This window comes from Polyodon spathula, chromosome 18 (assembly GCF_017654505.1).
Source record: "Polyodon spathula isolate WHYD16114869_AA chromosome 18, ASM1765450v1, whole genome shotgun sequence".
Taxonomy (NCBI): domain Eukaryota; kingdom Metazoa; phylum Chordata; class Actinopteri; order Acipenseriformes; family Polyodontidae; genus Polyodon; species Polyodon spathula.
This window is the reverse complement of record NC_054551.1, coordinates 33,325,740-33,334,667: the sequence shown is the minus strand read 5'-3', so window position 1 is coordinate 33,334,667 and position 8,928 is coordinate 33,325,740. Positions and strand designations below refer to the sequence as shown.

The window sequence follows — 8,928 nt, the reverse complement described above, 5'->3', positions numbered from 1 at the left end:
ATGAGAAAAATATTTATGACAAAACAGGAATATTAAAAATGCAAGGGAAAAATAGAAGACTGCTTCAAAGCATTGCCACTTCTCTCTAAATCTACTGGTGACCTTCATGAGAAATGAGATCAAGTAAATAGAAGACTACTTCAAAGCATCCTTCTCTCTAAATCTACTGGTGACCTTCAAGAGAAATGAAATCAAGTAAATAGAAGACTACTTCAAAGCATCCTTCTCTCTAAATCTACTGGTGACCTTCAAGAGAAATGAAATCAAGTTGTCTGACATTTCATATCCTGAACTAGATGAAAAACCTGGAAATTACAATAACAGCAGGAATTCTCATTTTGCAAACTTTTCTGTAAGAAAACTTTTCTATAGGAACCCATAGATTCTTAAAACATGTCAGTTAGAAAGTACAGGGCTTGTTTTTATAAATGAAGGAGTAACCTGATATGTTATTTATCGAAGTGGTACAATAAGCACTTACTTAATTAGGTATTAACATATTTCAAAACAAGATGTATCCTGGACACTCGAACCCCTTTATTGTAACCAGGTTCTAAAAGAAACACCCCCCTAAGCCCCAACACTTGGCCCTTGTACTGTTGTATTCCCAGCAGATGGTCCTAAACGAATTTGGAATCATACAGTGATAAATAGAACCATGATGTTTTATAACTGCACACATTTTAACTAGAGGTCTTAATATGAAGCATGAAATAATGAGACACCTCTGACGTACAGGGTCGGTTATGCATAACACCAAGAACAGCGCAATACCTTGTTTTACTGCACAGGTAGACTGCGAATGTAGATTGGTATGACGATTTGAAAACTGGGTTTCAAGCTCAATGTATTTAATGTAAATCGCTGCCTGAAGATGAGTATTATTTAGGTATTTTAAATGTGTGCTTCAGAACCGAAACACGTTATAATACAGAGCATAAAAACTCACAGACGACAAATAAACAACCACACGGGGTTGCTTGTATGTACACTGTTGCCGAATGTAATCCAGTCCACCCTCTAAAAACTCCACTCCGGTGTTTTGTGTCTGCGCCTGCTGTTTTCAATTCCATTGTGAAGCTTTTCGACTCTCACTTACACCAAGTTGGTATGAATGTGAGCTGGCTGGCTGTATGGGCATTTTCATCCATTTTAATAATTTGTTTTTAATTTGGGTAATTAATGAAACATTGATGTGCAAATGTTTTTGTCAGACGGCCGGCGGGACTATTTGGCCACGGGAAGAACATTAGTTACAAAGTTTTAAAGTTGTTTTTAGAGTTTTTTTTTAAATTTGTTTAATTATTTTTAGGGCTACAGAGCGAAATCCCAGGTTGCTATATAACCAAGCCATCATGGCGAGCCAGAGACTGGCTGGATCTGTGTTTCTATCCCGAGTTTCTACCCCAGTCTGGAGTATTCATGCCGGGTTCTGTTGGAATAGCAAGCAGGCGTTCTGTTGGACCGGGTTGGCGGTGCTAGTGTGTACGCTGATGTGCTGTGCGTTGTGTAACGCCGAAACAGAGTTTTCAATCTTGGAAGAAGCGCAAGTTTTAGCAAAACAAATGAAAAGGCTGTCTACCGAAGAGCTGGGGGTTTTCACTATGCAGGTAATTGTAAAACACGTTTCATGTTTTTTCAGCTGCTGTTTGAGGGGAGATACAAAGGCAATGGACGCAATGTTACTAAGTGTATGTAGTTTGTTTTAAAGTTAAGGGGTCTGGTAGAAACTTTTTACACCGTCCTCAAAGGTAATTAAATGTTGCGGTAATTGGATTACTACGGGAATCCCTCGGATCGGATCCATTGATATTTGACGGATCATTCTACCGCCGAGAATATTTGTCATGCTGAAAGTCACGATTTGTGTCAAAGTAAGTTTTATATATAGTTAAAATAAGTGCCCCCTCTTAAAATATGCCGCATTTGTTAAATTACTTACAGAGCACGGTGTGGGAGACGCATACTCACGACGCTTTGATCTTGCTTTCTGAAAAATTGTAAATTTAGTTTTGGCAGGCGTGTTATAGCTTTCTATGCAATCACATGTACTCTAATCAAATCATATGTATGTAGAGCATACGTTTGTGATGTATTTATTTGTGTGTGTGTGTAGCCCAATGCTGGATTTGATAAAAATAATCCAAAGGCTGTGAAATCCCTGAGGTCATGTTTTTTTGACACCAACATTCTCTCAGCTTTTAAACTTTACCACTTGCATCTACCTATGGCCTATTGTATGGAGGAGGATTTATTTATTATTATTATTATTATTATTATTATTATTAAAATATTAATTTTATATAAATTTGATGTTACAATTTACTTCCATTAGTCTAAACACACATATACGTTGTGTGTGTATATATATATATATATATATATATATATATATATATATATATATATATATATATATATAAAATATTGCTTGAAATAGATGAATTTTGTACGTTTTGGGGTTTCATTTTTATAGTCATGTAAATGCTGGTCAATTGGTGTTTAGTGTTACTAAGTGATTGAAACATTTTAACGGACACTATTTTGAAGTGTGAGATGTTAATACCTGAGGCACACTATTTAAATAAGTGATCTTTGCATTGTTTACCATTGGCTCAGTTCGTTTTGATGAAAAATGGGAAGGGCTCGCAGATTTCCCCTCTTTAATATACATTAAAATGAAAGAAATTTTAAGGATAAGCAAATAATGTGACCTGCCGAAGTTCATCTTGTATGACATGAAGAATTCGCCGGGTTTTATTATAAATGAAAACGCATCTGTGGACTGAGGCGTGTTTATATTTGCCTCTGTGACTTGGATGGAAGTAGTGCGCTTGCCGCTTCACACTCCGTGTTACTGACAAATGGTTAAAACAAGCGAGGCCCATCACAGCCCTTTTGTTATTCAGGTATTATTAGTTGGGGAAAGTGTAGCCTTGCCATCAAGTAAGAATATTCATTAGTGTGGACAGTAGGGGGCTTGGCCCAAATGGTGTTTTTATCTTTTAAAAACTGCCTTAAAATGACAATCTGAAACCCTTTTGTGTCCGCTCTGTTTCCCGCGGCATCGCTGTTGACGTCTTCCAGTCTTATCTGTTTTGTTTGTTTTTGTAATCACGGTTCAGATTCTTTGTTGTAGCAGGTTCTGCTAAAACACTACGCTGGCATACGATATTACTCGCGTTAACTAAGCACCATTTCCAGTAATAAATGAATTAACCCGATAGATGAACCACACATTGTACATGGTGTGTATTGTATTTTTCCTATAGTGGACTGCAGAAATGCCGTTTTTTTAAATATAAATATGAACCCGTCTTTTTCCCGAAACGCCTAGTGCTTTCATAATTATATACACAGCACCGAAACGGGTTGTTTATTTTTATTGAAATATGTCGGTCCATTTTTTTAAGCTCTCTCCTAAGAAGGAAAACTGCAGTGTTCTGTGAGAGACAACAGTATGTTTAATATATTTCCTGTGCTCTGCTTGGCCTTGTTCCTTGCAGCTCAGTATTGTATATGTTGTTTACAGGGGCCCCAGTGTCTTGCAGTGCAGTTGGTATTAATCTGCGTGGTTTTGTTCGATCAATGGTACCTTTTCCAGTCAACAGCGGCCTCTTGAACCACTGTAGTAGTAGTAGTTTGTGTAAAACACTCAAGATAAGAATATCTAGTACTCATCTGCCTTTTTAAACTGGTTGAAGTACTTTTCCAGTTTCACAGAAAACGAAGAAAATGTACAAGTCTGCATTCTGATTCTGATGGGACACCAGCAGTAATCACTTTCTTGTTTCTGTGAAGAATGCACAAACAAAAATATTGTGTGTGTGTGGTTATTACTGCTCTTCACACCCTGATAAAGGAATTTATTAATTTTTTCACAAGTTATGAGTAAGACCAGTTAGATTGCTAGAAATTGGATTGGAAATTTGCTTAGTATTAGAATCAAAGGTAGTGGCTGAGCAAAAGACCTTGGCAGGTTAGCTTGTGTGCAGTACTTGATTTCTTAATATTGGGTTTAATTTAATTGAGATGATTGAGGTGAACCCTTTAAGGAATGCTGTAATTGTGTGAGGGGGGGAGGGGGGGTAGTTTTAACCAGAACAATCTTTTTAAGAGGCTTGCTGTAAAGCCTGTGACTGCAGTACTTTTTCATCTTATTCAGCACGTGATATTTTTTGTTCTTCTTCTAAATAATATATCCAGTAGGTTGGGGAGGCTGGGGCATTTAAAGCAGCCTGCAATTCCAGAGAATGAATCTGAATTGTTAATCACTCTCTGAGCTGCAGCTTCAAAGTGCTCAGGCAGCCTTGGTGATGTAAGTCTTGCCACATTAGCAAGGACTGACATTTCACTTCAAACGCACAGAGCACATCTGTCCCATGCAGATAAACATTACTGTGCTGTATGTGGTGGAGCAAGGTGGATTGGCAGATAATTAGCTCTTCTTATTGAAGTACTCAGTACAGCACGGGGTCATGTTTAATTGAAAGAAATCCAAATATTGTACCAACACAATATGGCATTGGCTAGAGTACAGCAGAGGAAATGCTGAACCCCCTCTGGTAATGCAGAATGAATGGATTCACTGCCGGGCTGAGCTCTGAGGGAATATGAAGTTAGGCAGATGTGTTCATTATAGTTCCAGCATTAAAGTCTAAACTGCTGCAGTAAGGGTTACCCCAAGGAGGGGTGGGGGGCGGCAATTAAAATGTCTTGAGGTAAAAATTAGACATCAGCTTCATGTAAAAAGAAAAAATATCGTGTAAAAAAAAAAAAAAAAAAAAAAAAAAAAGCAGCAACAGTTCGAGACAGCATTCAATATTTTAAATACTGTGGCTATAACATAGCATTTTCTATTACAGAAGCTGTTCTAACACACATCAGATCCGTTGATCAAAATACCCCAATTTTTTTTTTTTTTTTTTTTTTTTACTTTTTATTGATCGATGAATCCTTTTGGACAAGTGTTGTTTTTTTTTTTTTTTTTTAACAATCTTTCATTGTCAAATAGAACTTAAAAAATTATTATTTATTTTTTTTATTCTCCAGAATAATGTTGATTAAATGTCATACTTTCAGGGTTGTGATTTTAACAGGAGCACGGCTTTGGGACTGTGCCTGTGTGGCTCGTCCGTAATCTCTGTATTCAACATGATGCACATTAACTGGGCTTATTTGATCAACGCGCACACATACACACATCCCCAGAAGAAAGAATGCTTTGTGGAGACCAGCTATTGTGTGCTCCAGGATCCCTCTTTTACTTTCTGCAGGGTTTCCCAACTCTCGCTGACAGAGCATGGCAGAGGAAAGGACCTTATCACTTCAGGCTTCAATGGAGAACAATACAGACTGATATGAACTGTGGGGAAGGGGGAGGGGGAGCTGCAACTCTGGAAAAGTAGGGGGATCAGTGGTGCTGACACTTCAGTATCTGCATTTGTTAGCCCAGTTAATTCCCCTTACCCCTGGCTGGGGCTTTGCATTTACAATGAGGTCTGGGAAGGCCCCGAGATAAAGGCTGGATTACTTTTCTCTCTTTCTCTCTTTCTCTTTCTCTCGCTCACTTCATTTTTGTAAAGCCAGGCAACTATCTGGCTGCCAGGGAGGGTTCCCCCACCTGGAATTGGTAGGGGTATTGTTTTAATATTCAGAATGGACCGGTAGTATCATTGTGGAAATATACATGAGATTTAACTGGTTAGTGTATCGTGCCAATCTGCGTGTTGAAGAGTTGAAAGGAGCTTGGGGCACTGGCTGTTCTGGGGAGCTGGGGAACACCAGACAGGCCAGTGTCCAGCTAGCCTCCTTCCTTCACTCTCATGAATACACATTCCTTTAAACTTAATGAAACTTAAACTTAAAGGCGTTTTTATTCAGTCCTCTTGCAGTACTCGCTAGTTTCAGACATTTACTTATTTTAGGAATAATGTGTTGTGTATCTATCTCTATCTATCTATCTCTACTATAGCTTGAAGAAAGTACTATGCATTTAGCTTGTTCCTCCTTCTTGCAAAAAAATTGCCCTTTGTGAACAGAATCTGTACAGCAAAGCTGAAACTCGTTTGTGTCGTTTTGTAATTCCAAACGCTGTTTATACTGTACAGAATATCTTCACACAAAACGTAAACCAGTAAACAAATGACTACCGATGTGTTCTTGATTATCTCTTGGAGCTGTACTTTATAACTGTTATAGCGAGCCACAGTTTTGATTCATTCAATTGACGGACTGCATCAACTCAAATAACGCTTAGATCCAGGTCATTGGTATTCAGAGCTGTTTAATTGAATTTTAAATGGTTTTAAGGAGACCAAGACTAACATTTAGTCATAGAAACACTGTGTTGCTGTGAAATAGGAATACCTCAGGAACGCATTCCAAAAAAACAAGCTTATTTGGTATGGTACATAGATATCTGATGCCTGGGCACAGTATTATAGTGAGATACAGGGAAAGCATTTCAGTTTCAGATTAGAGAAATATTGAAAGGTTAGCCCCCCCCCCCCCCCCCCCCCCATCTCTCCTAGATAAATGGATCCAGTTTTCAGTGTTTCTCCCGAATGCTTCAGAAGTCTCATTTTAATAATTTAAGAAGTTGCAGTCATTGATAAACACCAGCATTGGAGTCATCGTGTGTACTCGTATGCTCAGCTGAAACGGTTCTGAGGGAGTGCTGTTTGAGTCGGCATGAAAGCACCGTGTGTTTCTATCGGGCATTACTCAATATTTTCCACTTCAGGTTGACTCTGTCATTTTGTGTATGAGGTCATTTTCCACATTTCAGTTTCACGCAAAAAAAAAAGAAAAGAAATAAAAGCTCCACTACTCCATGTTGGTAATATCACTGTGAGCTGTTTACTCCAGACTTTTCTCAGACAGTACAAATATACCCAATAGTTACCGAACCAGAAACAGACATTATATTTTAATTTATGGTTTGTTTTTAGTCTTATTTGTGTTTTTTTGTTTTTTTTCCCCTTAAGACAAAAATTACGCAAATGATGATTCGGAGTAAACCGCTTTGAGAATCCATTCCATTTTGTACAAACCAAATATTTAATAACATAAAGAATATAGAATTTCTGTGTGTGTGATTTGTGTAGCTTTTTAGTTGATTTGTTGTACCTCGCATTTTTCTTATCTGCTGTTTGCTTGTCTGCCTTACATCATCAGTTAACTTCCCCCATTTCAAATTTTTTTCCCTGGCTTTTGAGATGAAGCAGGAAGTGACCTCAATTGCAGTTTCCATGACACCCTTTCGCTTGCACTTATTTTTTAAGCAGATGAAAGGACGTATGAGTCTTTTGAAAGTGAGCCACTAATTGGGAGCCTGTGAGAAGAGAGCGAGGCTTTGAATGTGAATAAGGAAGGGGGAGAGAGGGAGACTACAGCAGCAGGGTTTAGCCATTACTGCAAAAAGTTCAGGATAATTCTTGCCAAGGACAAAGTAATTGTATATGTATTGAGTCACTGGTAATTCAACACCAGTCCAACCAGTGGAGTATGACTGGAGTAAGATTTGTAGAAAGGCATTACATTTGTTTGCACCAATATGCTAACAGTTACAGGACTGGGCACTGGGCCAGAATCATAAACGACAATTGGTCGTTGTGTGTGTGTGCGCTGTAGCCTGGGTGAAAGCACAACTTGCCAATAGCAATTGTTGTTATTTATTTAATCGGTAATGCCTGTATTTTAAGGGCATGGTTAATGAAAGCAGGCAGCTTGTGAAGTAGATGCATATCTTTGCAATATATACCAAGTATATGTGCAGCTGTCAGCTTTGTGTTCCCGGCTCCAATTGAAATACATCAACATGGTATTTATTGTATTATTATCCAGTCCAGAACCAACACAGTTTAATCCTCATTTAGTACAGTCTAAAAACAACAACATGGCATGGCTTTCAAATTGCCTTCTGCAAATAACATGCTGCTTGTTTGAGGTTCCGCTATAAACCATGAACAATATTTACTGTACTGAAACAAAACAGAGATTATTTTCTGCTGTTTAATTCAAGCAATTGGAGTGGGTAAAGATGACAGGAAGCTGTCCTGCATATACATTCACATAAACATCAGGCATGGAAATACGACTCCCATTGGGTAGCAGTTTGATCCATTCCTTTTAATAAGACACACCTGAGCTTGTTAGGTATACACAGGGGCTAATCATTCACATATTAAAACCTTGAACGGGTCAAACTGTTACGAAGTAGAAGCCTTGTTTTCATCCCTGCATACATGTTAATAATAAACTATCCACAGTTGTAAGGGTAAGTTGGTTATGACTAATAAACCACAGTGCACATTAGCATGTTTACTTTGTGTATTCAAAATAACCAAGCCACAGGTACAAATACAGAAACCTACTATACAATGTTTTTAAAACAAACAAGGTCACCAAAAGTGGTTGAAAATACAAGAATACTGATTGAATGATAGATGTGTGATTGAACTGCAATTGATCATTAGAATTACAGTTACACAGTAGTGCCAAGGTTCCACTCCAATTATAATGAATTACTTTGTAATTGCAGTTAATTATGAATTTCACAATTCCAGTTGGTTTGCTGCAGATTTAATAAAATGAAACCGGGTCTGTGCCTACTTGTAAAGGGGCAAAGGGAGGTGACCTCATTGACAGTATCACAGTAGTTGAACTCATGCCTCAGAACTGTTTATTTGATCTCATTTCGGAGCCCATGACCCCTCTCATTGGCAGGGGCACGGGCTGTGCTTGCTGGGCTGCAGCCGTTCCATCTCTCAGACCGAGCCTTGGGGACTGTGTGTTGGCTCTCCTGCTGCTTGTGAAATGGGATTGTGTAAAATGAATGCAGAAAGAAACCCTCTGCAAACCAACACTGTGGGAATGCAGGCGGTCTGGAGAAGCAAGCTGGAATTCAGCTAATGGTGTCTTTGA

The 8,928-nt window shown here is 38.4% G+C and overlaps 1 protein-coding gene across 1 annotated transcript in view; it reads left to right on the top strand.

The window, feature by feature from the left end:
• Positions 1-1,100: 1,100 nt before the first annotated feature.
• The window catches only part of cachd1 (cache domain containing 1), a 49,519-nt gene continuing 41,691 nt past the window's right edge, over positions 1,101-8,928 (top strand). The window contains exon 1 of the mRNA XM_041277817.1: positions 1,101-1,610. Within this exon, the coding sequence (XP_041133751.1) occupies positions 1,356-1,610 (255 nt within the window). The 5' untranslated portion in view covers positions 1,101-1,355. The remainder of the gene's footprint in view (positions 1,611-8,928) is intronic.